The sequence below is a fragment of the Tachysurus fulvidraco genome, chromosome 23 (genome assembly GCF_022655615.1).
Source record: "Tachysurus fulvidraco isolate hzauxx_2018 chromosome 23, HZAU_PFXX_2.0, whole genome shotgun sequence".
Classification (NCBI taxonomy): Eukaryota; Metazoa; Chordata; class Actinopteri; order Siluriformes; family Bagridae; genus Tachysurus; species Tachysurus fulvidraco.
The window spans coordinates 8,741,172-8,765,672 of NC_062540.1; the positions used below are offsets into that span (position 1 = coordinate 8,741,172).

The window sequence follows — 24,501 nt, forward strand, 5'->3', positions numbered from 1 at the left end:
CCTAACAATTATAGAAGACACTTCCTTGATGTCTAGGTGGTGGAGTGAACTTTCCCTGGCTGTCTTAAAGATTAAAGATTTACCTCTTCACCAAGCATTTTAGCACTTATTTAATCTGTGTTTAAAAAAAAATTGCTTGACTTGTGTGTTCTCTTTTCTTGTTGTATTAAGCTCCCCACCAGGAATTGAGCTTAATGCTATGCTTAGTCCCTGACCTTGAGTGATGGATTGGAAAAAAGAACAGGAAATTAAAGCTGTGAAATGGCCAGTGCTTGACTTCAATTTTATTGTGAATTTGGATGTTCTGTTTGAGAAAATGGGGGGCACGGTGGCTTAGTGGTTAGCACGTTTGCATCACACCTCCAGGGTTGACGGTTCGATTCCCGCCTCCGCCTTGTGTGTGTGGAGTTTGCATGTTCTCCCCGTGCCTCGGGGGTTTCCTCCGGGTACTCCGATTTCCTCCCCCGGTCCAAAGACATGCATGGTAGGTTGATTGGCATCTCTGGAAAATTGTCCGTAGTGTGTGATTGCGTGAGTGAATGAGAGTGTGTGTGTGCCCTGCGATGGGTTGGCACTCTGTCCAGAGTGTATCCTGCCTTGATGCCTTATGACGCCTGAGATAGGCACAGACTCCCTGTGACCCGAGAAGTTCGGATAAGCGGTAGAAAATGAATGAATGTTTGAGGAAATTTGAGAACAGGCTACATCCATATTCTGTGGCAGCAATATAGAGGGAAAGGTTCTTTTAGATTATACAAATAATGTCAGGACGGTGTGATTAAGGTCAAGTACAGGTGCATTGCTAGCAAAGGTAATAAACTGGGAGCCAATAAGCTGGGAGACTGTAAGACATGGTTGTAAACACTATACAAATATACTGGCAGGCAGAAAAAAATCCTAGAAAGAATGTATATAATATTCTAACTTTCCACCCAACTGTTTTGAGTGTGTTTATTAAGGCTTTGGTTACCAGGGTCTTTGTATACGAAGGATGCCATTTATAGGCAATAGCCATAAAATAATTTAAATGATTATTGACAGCAGATTTGCTCAATATAGTACAGAAAGTCCATATAGTCAGAAAATATGTTATTTAATTATTCTTAAATTAAAAAGTACTGTTTACATTGACTTTTTATGTGCTGAGCAGAAGAATTGACCAATTGACTGAGAGCTAAGAATAAGCCAAGAACCTTGACGATGACGTTTATATCTTAACATCTTCCACCTAAAGACTGAGAGAGATTAAGTGTCTGCAATGTTTGGTTGCAAGTTGAGAAGGACAGTGAAGCTTATATTTGCACCTAAATGTGTTCCAAAAGATTTGCCAGAGAACACAAAGGCTGTCTGACATTAGAATATCAACTTTAGTGATGAAACCAGGTTTCTTTTTCATAGAGATGATGGATAAGTCAATGTAAGGAGGATCCTGGGAGAAGCATTTAAGGAAACATGCACTCAGGCAACTGATAGGTATTGTGTTGGTGGGATTATGGTCTCTGAATACATCATGGCCAAAAGTCTGTTTTTTAATGAAAAAATGGTAGGTTGACAGGTGATTTTTACAGTGTGTTGACGTACTAATTCCCACTAAGTCACTGTTCCCAAATGACTACCTTCTTCCACTGCATAGTGATGGTATATTCCAACAGGACAATTCAAAGTGCCATTCAAGACTTTAACCTCATTTATTTGCCACTCTTGTCTCAGTTCAACAGTACTGGTAGGTGAGTTCTGGAGCTGCCAGTGTTCTTTAGCACAGACTCAGACCTGAATCACTCCAGAGATCTCTGAAGAGATGGGAGTGTAGTACAGGTTGGATTTTGTTCCACAGCGCCTTACATTCTATTTTCTTAAACAGTCTTCCTTCCTTCCTTCCTAGCCCTGTTTCTACACTACATAATCACTCTTCTCCTCCTATTTCTTTTACACATTTTCCTCTTTTTACTACTAATGAGAGACTGCAGATTACCTTGTCCAGCGTTTCGGCCACCTGCTTGCTGGATCACATTACGTTCACTATGCTCCATCTTGCAAGTCCTCCAGCCTCAAGAAAGGTCATGTACCAAGACAGGTAGGGTTATTATCATTCTGGGGGGGGAAAGATAATTAAATTCAGTTACATTTTATTTTGAATAGTGTTTTTAACAATGTTAACTGATTGAATGTAAAATGTAGCTTCCTGCATTAGATTTATAACAGTGATGCTTGCCTACAAAGCCAAAAATGGAACAGCCCCCACATACCATACTTTGCACCACGTTCACTTTTTGCCGCTAGCATGGTTCAACTGGGTCCTACAGTACTAATAATTAAAGAAGACACTGCCTTTGTGTTCAGGTGGTGGAGTGAACTGTCCCTGGCTGTCTTAAAGATTGAAGACCAAGCATTTCACCAAACATTTTATCACTTATCTAATCTAAAAAATCCTTTGACTTGTGTGTTCTTTTTTCTTGTTGTACTAAGCTCCCCACCAGGAATTGAGATTAATGCTATGCTTAGTCCCTGACCTTGAGTGATGGAGTGGAAAAAAGAACAGGAAATTGAAGCTGTGAAAAGACCAGTGCTTGACTTCAATTTTATTGTGAATTTGGATGTTCTGTTTGGGGAAATTTGAGAATAGGATAAATCCATCCTCTATGGATATTCTGTGGGCAGCAATATAGAGGGAAATGTTCTTTTAGATTATAAAAAGAATGTCAGAATGGTGTGAGGATGTCATCAAGGTCAGACTTGTCTCGCACCTCCGGGATTGGGGATTTGATTCCTGCCTTCTGTGCTTCGGGGGTTTCCTCTGGGAAGTCTGCCCCTCGTCCAGTTCATATACATCTTGTAGACTTATTGGCATCTCTAAATTGTCTTTAAATGATCCATAGTATTTGTTTGTGTGTGTGCAATTGTGCTAGGGTGTCCCCTGGGATAGTCTCCGGGTTCCCTGAATCGCCTGGGTAGGATATGCAGTACAGAAGATAGATGGATGTTGATGTGCATTTTAGTTATGAATTATTCAGTTTGAAACACAAGGTGTTTTTTGGGGGTACTGCTGTTGTAATGTTGTGCTGATGAACTTTTGATCTGAATGGATTATTTCCTATAATTTACAAGTTAGTTCCTTTAATTATAAGCAACTTTAAACAGACATTCTTTCTTTTGAAGTTATTCAGAACAAAAAAAATAAGAGAACGTTGTAGTGAAAAGTCATCTGTCCTAAATTGTAGAGTTTTAAATATTGCGTTCAGCGTCAGTTAAGGCAGGCCACATAGTCAAGCTCGGCTATCAGCTGATGTCAATTTTCTAACCCCGCCCATCAGCTGATCTGATTCCTAAGCGCGCTATTGGTCCCTTGCAAACAGGGCGCCCTATTTAAATGCTTTTTTCAGTCTGTCTGCTTGGCTGTTTCCTCTGCATTGCTGCAACCTACCTTCTCCCCTAGCTCCTCCTTGGAACTGTGTGTTTAACTTAATCAGTGCCATTCTGTTGTCACTGATGCAGGCTCTGTTCTAAATGGGGGGGTTTGTCTGGTTGCTTTCCCAGTTGAATGGGAGATTGTCCCCCCACGAAGCTGCTGCTGTTCCCTGACTAGCTTTCATGGAGCTCATGAAAAGGATGGGGAATTCAGAACAGAGCCATACCGCCAAATGTAAATTTTATAAGCTTGCAAGTAAAAAAATGTAAATATGTCAAAGAATTGTCTTTATTTTGACTCAAGTGGTCCTGACTAAACTCTGTTACTATTGTCATAAAGGAATTTCCTTTGGGAATAAAAAGTTATCTTATCTTATCTTATCTTATCTTATCTTATCTTATCTTATCTTACCTTCTTTTATAAATATTATTTTATGTTTATTTCTATACTCTAATGGTACAGATGTTCAATTTTCTAGTGACATTTCCTCATGTTTGCTCATTAGGGATAGATGTTAGAGATTGATGTTTGAGAAAAATAGTAATTTAATTTAAACTTTACCATTTTTATTCTGTTTCTATGCTCCTATAAAGTGGCTTTGAGACAATGACAATTATTCAGTGCACTACACAAATAAAACAAATGATTTGATTTTGAATATGATTTTGAATAAACAGTAGCAAGTGTTCTAAGTACTTAAACCAGCCCAAATGAAACCAAAACCGTGCTACTGTTATAGTCACAATGACAGATTCCACTTGTGCCCTTTAATCTGATTAGATAACTGACGTGGACAGTGAGTGTACATCAGTAAAACAGGTCATCTGAGACATGTTAAACAGATGAATTATGAAGAAAATATTGCACCAATTCACCCACTGAAATAAAGTAACATATACGTTTCATTTGGGTTTTTTTCTTTATCCACAGCTTGTGTTCTTTTAACAGAAGCACTCATTGTGAATGGCGATAGCATTTATTTTGAAAAAGAGGAGAATGGGGAGTCATTGCTGGATGAGCCTCCAACCTTTATTTATCTCTCCTTATTTGGAATTTTTTCCGTAGTTTCTATTTTAGGAGTTCTTGTCAGGTTTCGTTGTTCTCCAAGCTTTTTTTCCTTCTACTTTGCAGCGATGCCTAATTGAAGGAACCCGAGGATAAAGAAGTTAGAGTAATGTCAAAGATGTATCATTTATCTGACTGCTAGTGTTTAACAAAACCAATTTATCATTCAAATCATATGTAGTATGCATTAGTTTTTTCCTGTCCTGCTGCAGCTTCCCTTTAACAGCCTCACCAGACTACTGGCAAGTAGTGAGAAATGTCTGCAGAAACAGCTGTCTATGTTCTTGCCAAAAAGTACTCGACTGTTGACAGCTGGATGAGTTTGCATTCTCGCAGCATAGTCAGCCTGCAGGTGGTGAAAAACACATTTCACTTGTTTTCACTACTGCATATCTTTAGATATCATCATGTGTCACATCAGAGACTCACAAACAGAAAAACACCACAAATGATAACAGTATTGCTTCCGACACTAGATTTTCACAACATTGTGGTAAATTTCACCCATTTTTCAATCAATTTTGCCTTCAATCTTCCAAGGTCACAATAAAATTGACATATATTATATTTTGGTTTATCGGTCCATCCATGTTCCCTTTGCTGACGTGTAATGCCTTGGCACTGTTCGCCGACAAACAAAGACAAAGCAGAGATGTCATGATGTGTTCACCTTCCACTGCTTTGCATGTTGTTTTTGGAATCAAGCACACAGAACTAACCCTTTATCCAAACATGAGGATATAAATTATTGGCACAGAGTTATATTTTTGTTTTGTCTGACCTGAGTTTATTGCTTTTAGGGCTTCATGGGGTGAGGGAAAGGAGATTATTGCAGTACACTTGCTCTCTGTGTAATTCTTGTTCCTGCTGCTTTCATGTCATCCTGCAACTTTATTCTTGTGACTGCCAACTTTTTCTTTTCTTTGTTATCATTAGCCAGAGAGAAGGATATGAAATCCTGCATCTTGCACTTATTAGAAGATGATTAGTTATGGTTTTGTTGTACTGGCAGGGATGTTCAAGGCCTCTGGCACTGTAGCTTTTTCTCTTCCAGTGTCATGTTGTCCGTGAGAACTTTAGGAAATTCTGTCAATATGTCGAACATGTTGCCATGTTGTTGTGTGAAATTCTCTCAACAAACAAACCCAAAAATATTTTCTGCAGTATTTCTATATAAATACAGTATATGTATATGTAACCTTGTAAATAATTAAATTTAGGAATTTCTACATTAAATTAAATATATAAAATTGCAAACATTAACCCCACATGTATAGACAATAGGTCTATAGGACTTTTATGTATTTCTTTAGTGCTTTTAAATCCCGGTAATGTCCCAGGTCATACAGTACCAATGGGCCCAAAGAGAATAACACAAGGGTTAAATTATTGGCCAATTTATTTTTTCCTAACAATTTTTCTAGTAATCATATCGCTTTTGATTATGAATACAAACATTTTGTTCATATTTATTAAATTTATTATCAATAGAGCAATGGTAGCTCAAGTGTTTAAGGCTCTGGGTTGTTGATTGAAGGATCAGGGTTCAAGCCCCGGCAATGCCAAGCTGTCACTGTTGGGCCATTGATCAAGGCCCTTACCCCTCTCTGCTCCAGGTGCTGTATCATGGCTGACCTGCACTGACCTGCACTCTAACCCCAACCTCCAAAGTTGGGATATGTGAAGAAAGAATTTCACTGTGTTGTAATGAATATGTGACAAAATAAAATCTTCTATTCTATCTATTTTATAAAATGTGTGCAAATTTGAAGTGAATTTGTAACCTAAAAATATATTAAAAAACAAAACAAAAGTCTGAATACTTATCTCCCATCATTGCATGTAATGCTCATTTCTGCATTCATATGAACACATGGGACAAGAGATAAGTTGTTGTTTTTTTTTTCCCAAAAACACTTATTTGCTTGTTAAAGTTGATTTTCTGCATTTCAGGTATACTCGCTGTTGTGCCAAAGCAAATTTATCTAGGTCTAAAGTTGTGTATGGTACATGTTGGTGATTTGTCAACATATAAAACCATGTGAATCATCAAGCTAAAAGTTAGCCTGAATTGCTAAGCTAGGCCCTTTTTACCAAAATGGTGACTATGGGGCAAATTGAGCCAGATGATGTGGGGTAAATTGAACCAGTGGTTGGATCAATGAAGAAACCTTTGCAGAGTTCTTTGAACATCTGGTTCACCATACCAAGTGCTCCTCTGACCATCTCATAGTGCTACTACTTGATTTAAGCAAAGAGAAAGGGGATTGTTATGCTCACAATTCCACCCCACACATCTCATCGCCTGCAGCTTCTGGACAAGAGTGTCTATGGTCCATTCAAGACCAATTACAGCCAGCATATACTGTACCACATCCCTGTATGTGGGAACGAGGCTTTCATGTCAGCAAGGACACCATGGAATATCTGTTCTGGATTCAGGTCCACAGGAACTTTTCCTTACAACAGAGATATTTTCTCTGATGTAGAGTTTGAATCATCCAGGGTGTCAGACAGACCAAACCCTGATGTGCTGTCTACTTCTGTAGAAGATCAACCCATGGCTTCAACCTCCACCTCTATGTAGGATCTGTCCCACTGAATGATGTGCTGAAGAAGCTTCCTAAACCTTGAAAGGTTGGACTTCAACTTTAACTGGTTTGTTTTGTGTTGTTTGAGGTAGCTTTAATAAATGGCATTGTTTGGAAAGGTAAGTGTATTGTTAAATAACTTTTTTAAAAGTTTTTTTTGTATTATACTTGCATAAAATAGGATGGTCAATTTACCCCCAAATGGCTCAATTTACCCACTGACTGAGATCAACTTACCCCTAGCCTGGGGTAAGTTGAGTCACATGAACACTTTTTTTCTGAGGTCATATTTTCAAGGATCTATGTCATAGGTGCATTCTTATATTTTCAGTTGATAGGCAACATCCCAAACTAACAGTAGATGTCTTCGTTTTACTTCTGTCTAAATTTCACTTGCCTGGAGATCCACATAAGTAAAATCTGGCTCATCCTACCCCACTCTCCCCTATATGTTCCCAATTAGATTAGATTAACTCACAAATGGAAAAAATCATATTGTATGTGTGATACTCAACTCTGGTCATCATTTTATGTTTGTCTGCCTGATTAGTTGCAGGTTGTTTTTCCCCATCAAAATCAAAATGTACCTAAGAATGCAGGCAGCAAAGTAAAGCAAGAATGAGGGGATACAGGAAACAGAGGGAGGGATGGAAGCAAGAGGGCTTCACAAATATGAATGGAATTTGTTTTAACATGGGGTACGATTTGAAATGCTACCCCCATTCTACTACATTCTACACACACACACACACACACACACACACACACACACACACACACACACACACACACACACACACACGATAATAAAGAGTTAGAAAAACTTCTAACATGTGAAACTTATTTTAAGAAACAGTAAACATGCTCACATTGCTGCTGTGGTCTTCTGCTCTCTGAGGCCACAGCGAAGGAATCCAGCGCTGCCTCAGAGAGTTCAGCACAGGGTTGATGTTGCTCTCACAGTCTCACTTACACACGAGTGTGTGTTCTTGAGTTCCGTAATGGCGCTTGCCAACATGGATACCAGCTGAGCCTGAACTGTGGCTTTCTCCACTTTCCCAAGCTTTGCTGTTGCGGTCTGCTTGATCATTTCTGTCTAAGGAACATCTCCGCTTCGCTTACCTTGCCAAAAAAATCTCTGTGTAAATAAAGAGTGAAACACATATCCTGTTCGAGGTTGAGGGAGAGGATTAAAACAAAAAAAGAAGTGGAATGACATTGCAGGAAATGGGAAAAATGTGAAGTCTGGAAAAATGCACTATGAAAAGAAGAGGTCAGAATAGTTAAATAACGCTACAGGTGTGCAGCATACAGTATATTCAGCAGAAAGAATGATAGGGAGTCAAAGAGGCAAGTAATATACCTGTGTGTGTGTGTGTGTCTTTGAGTGAATATAAAGGTTTGTATGTGTGTGTTGAGGAAAGTTGGGGGTGGGTGCATGAATAATCCTCAGACTTCAAGTTAGACCTTGCGTATGTCTGCGTGAGTGGTGATAGAAATTAGACTGAAAGGATCATTTGCAGCAGTATGTGTGTGTTATTTCAGGATGGAGTGAGTGTGAGCTGGTGTGTGTGAATACATGAGTATGTGCTTGTTAGAAGGAGCGCCAGCAGAAGGGGAAGGGCCTCGAGTGAGTCGACAAAAACAGCTGCCCCAGTGTAGTCAAGCAAACACGAGCAAGAGGCAGAGAAGCGAGAGGAGAGGGAGGACCAGTAAGGTCCAGCATACTTTTTTTTTGTTTTTCTTTTGTTTTTCTTTTCTTTTTTTCTTTCTGTATAATAATAACAAAATCTTGAGTGTAAGAAAAGTGCAGCATAAATAAATTATTGCATTATTATATGGGTTGCACCCTGTGTACGGATTGCTGTGGGGACGAGCCGGAGCCAGAGGCGCTCAGAGGGACACTAAACAAGGAGAGGACACACAACAGGATCAACATGAGACTCACCAAGGTGAGTTACAGCAGCACATGGAGTTCTCATGTAATGTATGTGCTGCTTATTTTAATACTTTCTTTGTAGAATCGATGGCTTATTTATGGCTTATTTCTCATGACAATGATTTTGAGCTCTTGTGCCTGATTCTGGAGGAATATTGCAGTCTACAGGAGCATTTTCACATGCACTTTTATTCTTCTAACTTCTTTGTACATATATATTCTGTATGTTTGTGCACAAATATCCCCCACACATGCACTGTTCAGTGTTCTGGACCGTGTGAGCAGAGATGGAATGAACTATGAGTGTGTGAGAGAGAGAGTGTGTGTATATGTTTACAGGCCTAATCCCTGAGGCTTGCTCACATGCTGTGCAGTGTGGGAATGTGAAGCCCTCTGTATGATGACACATTTGTAGTCGACCCAACGATGGAGGCCTGGGAATTAAATTTGTGTGTGTGTGTGTGGAGAGAAAGCGAGAGATCCTGAAACCTCTCCTCTCTGTTGGATTTATTCCATCACACTCATTTCATAGTGCTGTGGTCTAGTGTCTATGCCCAGATGCATAACTGAGAACTTTTCTACCGAAATTTAAGCGCTACACGTTAGTTCCAGTCTCGTATAAGTAAGATATAATAACGAGGCTGTCCATTTTTATATTCATATTTTAAAACCAATGTTTGTGGTTTCTTTTGAGTTCTCTTGCTGAAACCATAATATTTGGTTCCACATATTTTTTTCATCGTGAAACTGGTGGAATTATTGTTAGTTACAGAAAAGGGTTGTGGTGGTGCATTAAAACAGCATGTGATCATGTCAGGAGTAATATACCTCATAAGTCTATTGTCATAAAATGTTCGTGTATATTCAAGCGTCACAAATTTAATAAATGTTGCAGTGCATTCAATCATTACAAGCCTATAATGCTTGAACTAAATCCATGCTTCATCCTCTTCCAGTAAGCACATGAAACAAGGATAGCATTGATTCATTTTAACTAGCATGGTTGGCATTGTTTTGACGTAAACAGAGATGACAAATGATGGATGATTGAGTTATTTGTCTGTGTGGATGCCCACACCCAGTTGAAGTCTTGTGAGAGCAACAATGCTCACTGTGGATTTTGTTGGGGTGGTTTACGCTATATTCCTGGAATATCCTTGGAATGACGAGCCTTTAACAAGTGCTAGTTTATGGCAGCCATAATCCACAGGCATGTGCCATAACACCACACAGGAAAATGCCTGGGTTACTATATATATGTGTGTATATATATATATATATATATATATATATATATATAGATATATATATATATATATATATATATATATATATATATGTATATAAATTCCTCTATTCAAGAACAGTGTTGTATGGACGCTGTGATTGCATATATGCTTTTCATTAGACGTTACAATGGTAAAGGCTGCTGCATGAAATGTTTTGCTTTATGATTGTTTATTTTTAATAGATTAAACTACGTTGGAAATATTTTTAGCCAAACATATGCTTGGAACACATTTGAACCCTTTTCCAGCATGTTGATATGTAAAAATATTTAAATATTTATTTCATATTTTTATTCACATAATTTAAAAAGTGTTGCTTCAGGAGTAAAACACAATGAGGGGTGTATGTTGGTCATTTTCCTATAACAACATATCTGAAAATGTTGTATTTCTCTTATACTACAGCAATTTGCCAAAACAATTTTGTATTTATTAAAGAAGGACACATAGCACATTTTTTTCCATCCATATCACTCTTTGACTATTGCAAGTGTTGACACTAAAGACAACTTCTATACATACTAAATAATCTTTTACAACAATTCCAAGTTGTGTGTGTGTGTGTGTGTGTGTGTGTGTGTGTGTGTGTGTGTGTGTGTGTGTGTGTGTGTGTGTGTGTGTGTGTGTGTGTGTGTGATTGTGTGTGATTGTGTGTGCATGCATGCGTGCGTGTGTGTGTTTTTTTATGTGTGTGTGGGAGTGTGTGTGTGTGTGTGTGAGTGTGTGTGTGTTTGTATGTGTGTGTGTGTGATTGTGTGTGCATGCATGCGTGCGTGTGTGTGTTTTTTTATGTGTGTGTGGGAGTGTGTGTGTGTGTGTGTGAGTGTGTGTGTGTTTGTATGTGTGTGTGTGTGTGTTTGTATGTGTGTGTGTGTGTGTGTGTGTGTGTGTGTGTGTGTGTGTGTGTGTGTGTGTGTGTGTGTGTGTGTGTGTGTGTGTGTGTGTGAGTGCTATTGCATGACTGTGGGTGTGGGAATATGGAGGGTAAGAATAAAAAATGGGAAGGAAGAGGAAAACCACTGATGTGATTTCACCAGTTTCTCAGTGCCACTTCAGTCCACACAGGTCACAAAAACAAACCTCTATCATCTGGTCTGCATTCTTTTGCTACTCATGAAAAAAAAAATCAAGTCCTCTCTACCATAGTGATGTGTGTGGATCCAGATGTTTTGGGAATGAGATGGTCATTAACAGGAAAAGAAGGAATGGGATTCGGCTGCATAAATTACAGAGTAAATATTCCAATCAATCCCCTGCTTCCTTACAAATTGTGACATTCATATTCCTTCATTTATGTCCTTCTCCAATCCAACATAAGCATCTTTTTTATTTTTCTGTTGTTTCTGTTTGCCCCCCCCCCCCCCCCAACTCCACAGCTGTACTTGATCAACGCCTGGCTTTTCTCTTAGCCAATCATTTCTGTCCTCCCTCCTCCCGCCTTCATTTCCTCTACCTAAATGTTCCCATCTCTCTCTCTCTCTCTCTCTCTCTCTCTCTCTCTCTCTCTCTCTCTCTCTCTCTCTCTCTCTCTCTCTCTCTCTCTCCCCTTTTTCGCTCATGTTTTCATTCCCCCTGTCAAGAATTCCATCATCTGGCCTCCTTGACCCATTAAAGCAACATTACCTCACTGAATGCGTCCCTAATCTGTCCTTTCTCTTCAGGCCAAGCTTTGTATAAAGCTTTAAAGGATTTCTTCAAATTTACACTTTTGGACAGACTGATGTTTTGTACGCTCAGAGGTCATTTGTATGCCTTAGCCTTCATTTTTTTTAAATGTCAAGAGGGTCATGATTTCTGTCAGTAAATAAAAGTCATAGAAAGGCATGGCCACTAAAACGTGATTTCACCTGACCAAACCTGCACAGTGGACTCTACTGTTGTGACCTTTTGAGGTCTAAACTGGTTCGTCTGTCCAGTTCATCAGCATGGCTGTATCTATCTGTTCCTCCTGTTCTCTTTCATACTGAACTCTTTTTTTCCCCCTAGAGAACAGAAGGGAAACAGGAAAGAAGGGACAAGGCTACAAGCCGGAGAGGGAGGGGCGAGAATTCTTACTAAACCCTTCTAATAAACAAAGGCTTTTTCTTCTCCTTGTACCCTCTTCCCCTTTCTTCCTACTCCCTGTGGTTGTATAAAATACTGTAAATTCATGTCCACGTGGCTCAGTGACTTGAGGAGTGGGAACATGATTCATTCTTGGTACTTGGATGTTTGTGCTTCTATTCTCTCTTATTGGGTGAGATCGTGAGCCCCTGTGTCATGTCCCTCACATCTTCTCATGCACTGACTGTTGTTTTTTCTCCAGTTTCCCTATCTTTTCTCTTTTTCCCCTTTACCATCTCTTTCAGTGTCATTTAGGTCATTTTATGTAAAAGTAACATTTGTAAAAATGAAACAGGTTTGCTTCCATGGTAATGGGTGTAATAATTTATAAGGAATTTGCTTTATTTATTTATCTTGATTCATAAATTCATTCATTCATATTTAGGTACTGGTTTATCCTGGTCAGGGAAATAATGGATCCTGGAAACAGTGGGTGTGATTAATTTCCTTGTTTTGTTATTTCAGCTATCTCCAGTTTCACAATGACACTTGGGTCCAGTAGAAAACTGTACGATCAGCAATCTAAGACTCTGATTCACTTACAATGTAACTCATCTCACATCTACACAAGTTGGTGTGGTTGTTTGCTTGCAGCACATTTGAATATTTGATACTTTTGGGCTCAGTTCAGCATCTTTAAAGCTGACTCACTGCTATACCAGGGTCAAGTATAATAAAGATACTTGATACTTCATGACTTACTTACCTCAGTAGCATTTTTTCATTTTTTATTTTACACTCCGTGTCCTGAGTGATTGTGTATGCTTTTGTATATATATTTGAATAGGCATGGTTATACTAATAAATTCACATTTTAGTCAATTTTACTAATAAGTCTGAATGATGCCTGTTATATGACATACATTTATTTGGGTGAGACATTGCTAATGTCTGAAAAGGTATTGTTTACATTGTCTGTTGTATCTCTATTTGTAACCTTTCAAGTGAGACGTTTTTATTAGCTATCTTCCAAACTAAAGTCAGTTTTCCTTCTATGTTGACACCTGATGTGTTTGTGCACTTTTGTGCAATTACATTGTTCACCACTTGGTGTCGCTGTCGGATCCTTGTTTAGTGATAAAAAACTAACAAATATTGATTATATATGTAGGTGTGCTGTTTCTAAAAAGGACACAATTTTGCATAGATTTGAAAGGAAAAATACATAAAAACAGTCATATTGCCTGAATGTTGCACATCTCTGTGTGTTGAACAGAATCTTTGCCATTTGCTTTCTACAGTTTTTTTTCCATGCAGTTTTTTCCATGAACATGCAGCTGAACAAACACTCTCAGAAATAAAAATGCCAGTTGTTACTTTTCCTTTCTTTCAACATTCATTTCAACACCTTTTGTACCTCTAGAAGGTGTTCTGCACCTTTATCTTCTATAATAACGCTTTAAAGGCTTATTGGTGGTTCATAAGTTCCAGTTATGTAGCTTAAATGACTTCTTTTTAAAGGTCAGATACTCTTTTTATTTGGGAGATGTGAGTGTACCACTTTTGTTCACTTGATTGATATTTATTCTTGTTGATTTGTTGAGCTCTGGCGCCAGAAGATGAGAACAATCTTCCATTGATGCCCTATGAAACTGGTTCCGCCCATTTTCACATTCCATCCAATCAGAAACGCGTTCTCATCCGCGATTTATCCAATCAGAAAAGGGCGCTTCAAGAAACCCATTCTACTGCGTTTATTCCGCCCCTGAGCTCAGAGTTTGAGGGAAAGTAATCATGTAAGTCAGTAGAACTGTAGCTGCTGTAAACTATCTACATTAACCTGGAATGTATTAAACCTGTTTAAACGCCACCATTTTGTACTGATTTGAGAAGCAACATGAAAAAGGTAAGAGACAGAAAATATAACCTCATGTGTCTCTGAAGGTTTTTTTATAGTGAACTTCTAATAGATTTTTCTGGCACGGTGAAAATCATGTCCTAATTAAATGTCACCTTTTTGTGGACTTATCATAACTATCATCTCTGTTGTCATTCCATCAGCATCTTAGTGACGGAAGCGTGTTTGCGCATGCGCACTGATTAAATACTGAGGACTTGGATTTGTCCTCTTCTGTATATAAAGTGTTAAAACACAGATTTAACGAGTTCTGTTAAACAAACCTGCTAACAGAAAAAAAAAAAGCTTGTGGCTTTTCTGGTCTCTGTTGTACGGTAAATGCGTCAGACAAAGTAAAACCTTTATTTATTTTGTTTTGCAGAAGTTTCTCTTTAAATAACCAGAAACTTTTATTGCGCTTGTAAAGACGTCCTAATGTCAAGCGACCCTGTGCTTGTATGCTGCAGGGTTGTCAAGAAACATGGAAATCCGCCCAGAATCCTAACGTTTCTTATTTCCGTAACAGTTCTGTAACATTTCTGCTTCCCAGAATCCTAACAGAAAGCTGTGGTTCCAGGAAAATATCCGGAAACAATAAGAATCATATGAGTCCCGCTGTGGTGCGCGTTAATGATCCGAATCCCAAATTACATTCCGTCCCTTCATGCGTAGTACCACAAAGGTTATGGTATGTAGTGCAGATGTAGTGCGCATGTAGTGCAGATGTAGTGCGCATGTAGTGCAGATGTAGTGCGCATGTAGTGCAGATGTAGTGCGCATGTAGTGCAGATGTAGTGCGCATGTAGTGCAGATGTAGTGTGCATGTAGTGCGCATGTAGTGCGCATTTAGAGGGGCATTTGGAATGTGGCCGTTGGTTACTAATGGCAGCTGCGTCACAAATTATTAAGCGCTTCACTGGAGACGCTTTAATTTCACGGTCTTTGCGAATATGAAGGACGAATAAGATCATGTGATCTCTCTCTCTCTCTCTCTCTCTCTCTCTCTCTCTCTCTCTCTCTCTCCCTCTATCTGTGTGTGTGTGTGTGTGTGTGTGTGTGTGTGTGTGTGTGTGTGTGTGTGTGTCTGAGTGTCTGTGTGTGTGTTTAATCAAGACTCTGTTGCAGCAGTGAAGCACAAAGTTTCCCCTTCCAGTGAGTTACTAGTCACATTACTGTAAAGACCTCATTTGAAACACCACCAGTGGACTAAGGCACTGATCAAAGAGACAATAATTGTTCAGCACTGTACACACACATCCTTACATCTGTTTTAAAGGTTGAATAGAGAGTGAACAGATCTATAAAATTATTGTCTGTGTGACCGCTAGCAACAGTCAGCATAGGTAAATTATTTGGACAGGAGTTGAATCTTTTTAACCATATCTGTTTGAGCACGGTTTACAGATGAGGAGTTGAGAGAGTTGGACAGTCTAAAGCGCTGCTGCATCAGACTCAAGCAAATGTGCTGCTATAAGCAGGTTGTCAATGGCACAGTGGTTAGCTCTTCCAAGTTTGGGGTGCAGTCATGCAAAGTTCTCTCCATCCGACTGGAGGTGTGCTCTGGTTTCCTCCCCCAGCCCAGGCTGATGTTCTGGTGTTTGTGCCTTCAGTGCGGGCAGTCGTGGCCTAATGGTTAGTGAGTCTGACTCGTAACCCGAAGGTTGTGGGTTCGAGTCTCGGGCCGGCCACGACTGAGGTGCCCTTGAGCAAGGCACCGAATCCCCCCCCAACTGCTCCCTGTGTGCCGCAGCATAAATGGCTGCGGGAGCAGCCCGGAGCACACCCGGATCAGCCCACGGAGCAGCCCACTGCTCCGGGTGTGTGCTCACGGTGTGTGTGTGTGTGTGTGCACTTTGGATGGGTCAAATGCAGTCACCATACTTAGCCGTATGTCACGTCATTATCACTATCACTATCAGTGGATTGGCACAGCAATGTTGTGAATCGAGTCCCTTGGGTTAGTCCCTGGACCCTATGTTGGATAAGTTGTAGAGAAAATAGACTGAACTGAATTTTGAGAAGTTTATAGTAATACAGACAAGACTGCCACGTGCTGTCTCTGCTGCTAGTTTTTTCTTGTGAAGTCTTGCACTGAACAAGAAAGAAGAACTAAAGGAAGCTGATCCTCCTGGAATTTGTCAATTAGCCAGCACTAAGGTTCATTAGGAGTTCCTGAAATGCTTCAGCCTAGTTCTCGACAACGCCTCCCTCGGAGCACAGTGGCCGTTTTGTAGAGACTGTGGTATTTTGGCACGTTCCTGAATGCACAGCCTGCATACAAACAGCCAACATTTACAGCAAACATTTGGAAGAGTGTTGATCAGATTTAAACTAAACCCCTTTTAGACCTTGCTGGCAGTGTGGTGCTGTAACACTGAGGATTTACTAAAATACCTCACAGAGGATTGACTTTCATTACCTCTGATGTTCGGAGAGAATCTTCTTTCTCTTTCTGTGGTATTTTGCTGGGTATTTTAGACCTAAGAGACTTCTAGCAGAGATTTATCTGACCTGCCTTAACTCGCATCTAGCTGCAGAAGAGAGAAAACAGCTGTTTACCAAAGGGAAATCCACACACTGATGTAAATGTGCTGGCTGGCAGTGTGGTGATAACTGCAGTTGTTATAGCAGCAGTGATCACATCGGTAACAGCCAAGTGAAAATTGCTTTCATATTTTGTAATCCCAGTGAATTTCTAAGAAAAACGTCTGTAAATGTAGTCTGTAGTCCGGAAATGACTAAACAGTCACGGCAAGAAAGACAAGAAAAAATAATATCAACAGATAAACAGCAGCACTTTGCCTTGGCTGCGAGTCTACACGTCTCTGGACCTGCACTGGAGGAATGAACACCATTCCTCGTAACTAAAATAGGTGTTCAGTTGGGTCGTGTAGCACATCAAGGCTATTACATTAATCCTGAGTTATCCTAAATCCATTTAACTCTTGTGTGGTGTTAAACCTGGTGTTAAAGGTGGACAGTGTGAAGCAAAGTGCCCAGCCAGTGGATGTTGTAGCCCAGTGGTTAAGGTGGTAGACTATTGATCAGAAGGCTATGGGTTTGAATCCCAGGACCAGCAAACTGCTACTGCTGGGCACCTCAGCAACACTCTTAACCCTGTTTGCTCAGTTGTGTACAATGAGATTAAACGCTGTAAATGTAGTGCCTCATATCACCTGCTTTGTACAACAACAGGGCTGCTGTACAGCAGAATTTAAAAGTAAAATATTGTCAAATAATAAGAGAGAAAGTACATCAGTAGGAATAAAGTGGGGAGGGGTTTATTTTTAACCGTTACAGATTATTAAAAAGGATTTATGAGGCAGGAGACAAGCTGCTATTTAAACTTGATATGTGCAGTATTTATCCCATCATGGTTGTTAACCCACCCTGAAAAAATACATACAAGTGCATTAACCCAAGGTTTAGGAATGTACAGTATGACACATCAGATTATTAATTAGACAGGATTATGGTTAACCCTGTGTAAAGTGACCCAGGGTTATTTCAAGTGTGAAAAGTCTTGTCATTTCCTGTGGATGGGGAAAGACTTCCTGCATGAGACCATTCAAATCAGGCTAGAAATATTTTATTATAGGTTAAATGCGACCAGTCTGAAAATCTTTGGGTATTGTTTTTCCTTGACTCTGACCTGTAGGTGGACAATTGGACCTAAATAATACCAGCAAAAAAAGTGCTTATTTTAATGTGATGAAATCAAACTGCATAAAAAAGTAGTGAGACTCATGAACAGATAAAGAGCCAGGTGCTTTCAGTTATCGAGTAATAGGATGTTATGAACAATAGCTTGGCAAAACTGTCCCTGCACGTGTGTATTTTTGTGCGTGCTGTGTCTGGCTTGTGTGTTTGGTGACTCTGAGAGATCCACCTTTCCTGATGCATGTATCCCGTAGTCTCGAAGTCTCCAGTCTTCATTCTGACTTTAAGGAAAGAGAAAGCTCTGTAAGCTGATAACATTGTGTCCTTCAAGTTTGTTCTTGATGAAAAGAACTCCTTCTAATAGAGTGTGTGTAAATAGTGTGTTTCAGTCTGACATGACACAGGTCATGTAGTGTAGGGTCATGTAGTGCAGTGACCGTACAGCCAGATAAGAGAACATGATGCTCTGTGTATCCCATGTTAGGATGTTAGGAATAATCACCAAATTACCTTCTTTAAGTTAATCAGAGAAGCTTCTTACGATGATTGATGCATGAAAGTAATGAGAACAGCTTTATGTTTGTCTTCTGTAATCCTTTGCTCTTATTTGAACTGATGGTATGATGCAGGTGTATATAGAGTTACACGAGTAGAAACTGACCTGTTTTTTAGCCTGTACAGTTATGTAAAATCGGTTATATGTACTGATGTAAAATATCCCAGTGGATAGTGTATTAATCACCAATACAGCTGAGCCAATAATAAAGTGTTGAAAGAAATGAATAAAGCCAGCTGTTTTACTGTGAAATTATGTAACAACCTAAAATATATATATAATATATACTGTATATATATATATCACCTGGGTCAGAATACTAATAGACATGAAGGAGAGGAAACTGATTAGAAAAGTCTATTCTTTAGTTGATTACAAATGAAAAGATGCACAGCATAAAAAGTGTCACTACAGTGGTGAAGTTTCCTCATAAAATCTAAACATGCTTTAACAGGGTCCGTGGTTCTGTGTCTAGGAAGGTAGTTTATAATGGGAAGATGTTTAATCTGCACTCCATAATCTGTAATAGAGGTTTTAGAGAGTTTATGAAGAGCCAGTGGCATGGAAACTTGCATGATGTGTTGGGAAGGTCGAGGGGACGGAGGGCAGGAAACTTATAACAGTGCTGCGCTGACCTCATCTCTGGAACAGGCAGTCTCTGTTCCCCTACTGCCTGTCCCACCCTACACACACACACACACACACACACACACACACACACACACATGGACACGCACACACACATGCACATGCACACACACCATGTCCACCCAACTCTCCAACACACATACACACAATTATACAGTCAGTTCCTTCTTTTTACTGTCCCACCCTGTTGAGACACACTGATTCATTGAGGCTACAATTGGGGGTACACACGCACGCACGCACACACACACACACACGCATGCGCACACACACACACACACACACACACGCACGCGCACACACACACACACACACACACACACACACACACACACACACACACACACACACACACACACACACACACACAGATGTCCCCTGCTGAGCCACTCCTGAGTATAATGAAAGGGGGCATCACACAGCCCACAACCAAGTAATCAAGGTCTACATCAACTGTATTAAACACTGCTTTAAGTCTCGGACAGTATAAACAGTGGGATTCGTTATTGTAACCCATTTCATCTTGTTCAGATCCAGGGGAATTTGGGAATTGCAGCAGTACTGGGTCTCAAAGAGATTCGTCACTGTTCTAATTTACCAGCACAGTGATGTTCCTCACATGTTGTTTAAACCCTGACACATTAGTTTTGCTCACTTTGGATAGATGAGAGTTCTGGTCCATTGTGCTACAATTTTGTGTTGCATCATTGAACAAGGTGTAAAGTCATCTTTGTAGTAAATCTTAACCGGTGCTCATGAAAAACCTTCTAGAATGACGGTATGAGAGGACAAAGCTGGGCATGCTCTGCTTTTCGGCACGTGTATCTGCTTGTGGTGTCTATTTCTGTCCGTGTCCAGATTGTCCTTTACTTTCTTCAATTCCTCTTCTGTTCTTTCATTTGGGCTTGAAGTGAAGCAAAGAAGGGGAGGGTCCTCGCTCTTAAAGGCCATCTTTTGACTAAAGAGCATTTGGGTGGCTAAAATGATGTGAACAGGCGCCCGTTGTGTGTGCTCCAGATCGAGCGAGAAGGCCACGTCCAGGACAGACGCCGTCAACACACTTCTGGCTGGAGACAATCACACCACAGCGTGTTGGCTGGAAAAGCTTGGAGGAGAAGTGCTAGAGGGGGTGATTGACCTGTACGGATAGTTAGTGCTGGTTTAGAGAGTGGCGTTTAATCCCGTTTATTGTTTTTCCACAGTGGCTTGTGGGAGTGTTGGGAGCTTTTGGTTTTTAAAGGTAAGAGGCTTGTTCTGTATACTCAAGCACTCCAGAGCGTTTAGTCATTTTTAGGTTTATAATTTCCTTCTTTATTTATAGATCATTTCACTTCTTTCTAAAAAAAATCGATGCTTACAATTAATCAGATTATCCAACTAGCCCAAGACTATTTCTAGCTTGAAGTTTAGCTTAAGAAATAAGTTGAATAATCTGTGCTTTATTTTGTGCTACATTGTGCTTTATTTTGATTACGATAGGAAATCCTAGATAAATTCAGTTATTTTCGCTCGATAAGGTTTACTGTAGTAATATAATCTATTTACAGTATATATTTTTTTGATAGATAAAAAAGCACCTGGGAGAGATTGCATTTCTTTTTTTAACCTACATTTTTTGGGGGGTTTGTTTGTTTTTAAAAAGCAGTAAAAGTGAAAGGGAAAAACATGCCTGATATAGAGTCAATCTGGTCAGTGTAATCTGTCAGAGTTTATCTTGCACTCCTGTAAACACTTCTTCTCTCCTCTCTGTGGATATTTTCCATATCGCACATCCAACTTCTAAAATATTGCGATTTGAGAGACGGGTGATTTCTAGCACATCGTCTATCGCTGTTTATTTATAAGACCTTTTTTACACAAAGACCTGAAGCCCTGTGGCCTTTTCAGAGCTTTGTTTTTCTCTTACAGCATCCTGATACACAGTAAGAAACTTTTTCATTTCATCACAACGACTCAACGATGTGTTCAAATGTCCAGTTTAAACGTTCTGAAATTGCCTTCTCCAAATGTCATGTTTTAAGCCCTTCGTTTTGATCTTGTTTTATCTGGATTTCAGTACCTGTGTTACTTATATCCATGTCTACAGCTTGAAGACAGCATGAATTGGGCAGATTTGATTTTTCTATACTTATGTCATAACCCTGAGTAACACCATTATTATTCCCATAATATTTCTTTCTTTTTTTTTTAAATCATTTTGGTTTTTTAATTGTTATTCATTTTAATGATGAAAAATTATTAATTATTACGCTTTTAGTGATGTTTTCATTTTTCTTATTTATTTCTTATTATTTTGTTTATTTTGTGATTATTTGTCCTACGTTTAATAAAAATAAAAAAAAGGCACAGATGTTGTGCAGTTAAATATTTTTTTATATCATTTATTGTCAAAATGTCCTCAAGCACCATGGTATTTGCCCATCGCTGGTGTGTTTGTGAGTGTGTTGTGTTGTATTGTATTGTGTTGTCCTCACAGACAAGACAAGAACAGTTTCAAAATCCACCCAGATGTATAAGGCACTTTTGTGTGGGTGTGTTATTCAGAGAAAGCTTTGCACATCTACACTGCAGTGCTGTATGGCATCCAGTGGGCAGGCAGTGTGTCTCCTGACAGCTGTCCAAACAGTGCCCAGCTCCGCAGAGTGGAAATGAGCTCCTTCTACCTTCACTGCCAAACGGAAAAACACACAGCTGTAGACAAAGCTGATTTATTCTCCTCAGCTCAGACGTCACACATGTACAATGCAAAGTGTTGGTGCGCATATAGCCCAACACTTCATCCGTGTTCATTAGATCTGTAAGTGCGTGGGTGTGGGTTTGTGTACCGGAAATAAGCAGTGCCGAAATAGGCAAGGCTAAAGGGATCACCGAAATGGTTCAGTTATTCACTGTTCTCCAACAGTACAGCGTCTCTTAAGGCAAGGTGTGTCTTTGCAAGATTAAGTGTTAAGCAAAGTTTTGTCCTTCTACCGGACTTGGAAAGGTGAGACACTCTATAGAAAGACAAGAAAAGGACCTGGTTCAAGATCAGAGGTATAGAGCAAAATGTGAGAGAGTGACAAATACAATCCGAAAATAATAGAAGCTGATATAATACAGAGGTGGATCTATGAGGGTTTGTTGCTGTTCTTTTTTTTTTTAGCTTCTTCAGGAAGATTGTAATTGACTTGGACTTTAATAGATCTGTTTTCTTTAGGCAGGGAAGGGCGAGCCCCATGAGTTTAAGGAAAAAACATTCAAGAAGAAGCGCCAGTGTGGGGTGTGCAAGCAAAACATAGAAAGTCTGGGATCGTTCTGCCGAGGTGAGTCTCTTCTCCTGATTCCGTCACCTTTTATTTCCCTGGAACATCTTAATTGCTTTACAGTGAGGTCCTGATTCCTGTCGAACACTGTTACTCAAAGCATGGCAAAACCTGAAATTTACTTCTGTGTTGTTTTTGTTGTTATTGTTGTTTTTAAAATCTGTACATCTTATTCTCTGTCATCTACAGTCTGCAAAACAGCTACTCACAAGAAATGTGAAAGTAAGGTAAGTACCTACTGTTATTATTTATTTATTTGTTTGTTAACAGATTTTTTTTTTTTAGCCAACATACCACCAGGGTCATAAACGTAAAAACCTGGGTATCTTAACTCTCTCTCTCTCTCTCTCTCTCTCTCTCGCTCGCTCTTTCTGAAGACCTCTGTGTTGGGGCTAGCCACACCCCACCCGCATGCTCCACTCGTGAATGGCTTATTGACAAGTCACTGAATGCCTTCTCTACCATGGCTGACCTGGCCTGCAGAAGCCTGAAGCATCCTGCAGTACGCCGAGTGTACGGCGAGGGCTAAATCACTTTTTGGAAGCTGTTTGTGTAAATTAATCTATTGCTTAATTAGGCTCATAGCATTAGACATCCCTTGATACGCTCATTCTGTTTATATTTCAGTAAACTCAAAAGGAAGCAGTTTTGGTTTAAGGAACATAGCAACACATTATTTGCTAAAGAACTTAACAGGATGTCGTGTCAAGCTTAGTGTCTTATGGAATTTATCTATCCAATGACGAATAAAATCATTCTTAAAATAAAGATTTAGTCTGGCACGACGTTCTTTAATTTGTGCCCTGAAATGTTCTAAATGTCTAAAAGCTTCAGCTATCCAAAGAACTATGGAGGAACCCTATTGTTTTGGCCAGTGTTCCTCTAGAAATATCCTTTACTTTCTGATGATGTGTTTATGAAATGTATGAAAATGAATGAATGAAAATGTATGAAATGTATGGGATTTAGCTACAACTGTGTTCTCTACTGAGCCTGACATTGCTGAACATCTCTGACTTCCGGACAAACAAGTTTGTCACTTTAACCCCAGTGGGTCATGTATAGAAGAGGAACAGAGAGTCCCAATTTTCAGCCATTCTGTAGCGATAGGGATCATCTCAGTCCCGGTCCCACAGGGGAACTATCAGGAACTGAGACAGTGCCTTTCCAGTCCCTTATCTGCTCAGTACCACTCCAGCTTTCAACACCTTGGCATTGAGTATGAACAAAGGGATGCTTTTGAAAAACATTTCACTCCACCTGGCTAAGACGACACAAAGGAACTTGGCATAACTGAATGCCAAGGACAAGATCAAAGTCTTCACTGCCATTCTGGGAACAAAAAAGGGACACATGAACGCTGGCTTGGCTCAACAAAAACTATCAATAGCAGTGCCAAAAGACTGCTAGCATTAAGTCTGGTGCTAAGTCATTATAGCTTCCACATGTTTGAACTGAAGAAGCGTTTGTTTAATATCTTTAGTCATGACTGCCGTTGCCAACGTGCTGAAGCTGTGCAGCCCTCGGCACACGGTGACTGCAGTCCTCCCTCGCTAATACCGAAGACCCATTTGGACGAGAGTCAGCTGTTCTCTGTTGTCGTGCTGAGCTTTAAGCAATCTGCTGTTTGCTGACAAGTGATTTGATTTGACTGTTCATCCGTTCTCCGTTCTCCCTACTGGCCTACTGGAATGTAAAACAGATCTGAGGCATGCGTTAGAGTGATTTAGAACAAACCTTTTATAATGGTACATGAGCACAGATGGCAGTCATTTGGATTTAGCTTCATGCCAAATCCAGATATATTAACGTTTTAGCCTTTGACCTTGTAAATTAAAAGAGAGAGAGAGAGAGAGAGAGAGAGAGAGAGAGAGAGAGAGAGAGAGAGAAATGCTGCAAGATTTTTCACAGAATAATAAAAGTGAGCAGTTTTCAAACTACTTTCAGCTCTGAAGCATTAGAAAATATATCAAGTCAGTTGGTGACGTAGCATGTTATTAATCTATTTTATTTGTATATAGAGCTTTTAACAGTGGATATTATCACAAAGCAGCTTAACAGAAATATATCAAATCTGGACAGAAATGAAAGTATATCATTTTATT

The 24,501-nt window shown here is 39.7% G+C and overlaps 1 protein-coding gene across 4 annotated transcripts in view; it reads left to right on the plus strand.

Annotated features, from left to right (window-relative positions):
* The first annotated feature begins 8,725 nt into the window (after window positions 1-8,725).
* tns2a (tensin 2a) overlaps window positions 8,726-24,501 on the plus strand; it is a 38,409-nt gene continuing 22,633 nt past the window's right edge. For 3 of the 4 annotated variants that reach the window (XM_047807283.1, XM_047807285.1, XM_047807284.1), the window contains exons 1-3: window positions 8,726-9,014; window positions 22,291-22,396; window positions 22,586-22,623. In XM_047807283.1, the coding sequence (XP_047663239.1) occupies window positions 8,901-9,014; window positions 22,291-22,396; window positions 22,586-22,623 (258 nt within the window). In that variant the 5' untranslated portion in view covers window positions 8,726-8,900. Of the gene's footprint in view, window positions 9,015-14,086; window positions 14,240-22,290; window positions 22,397-22,585; window positions 22,624-24,501 lie in introns of those variants that run through there. The other variant, XM_047807286.1, reaches the window with a different exon arrangement.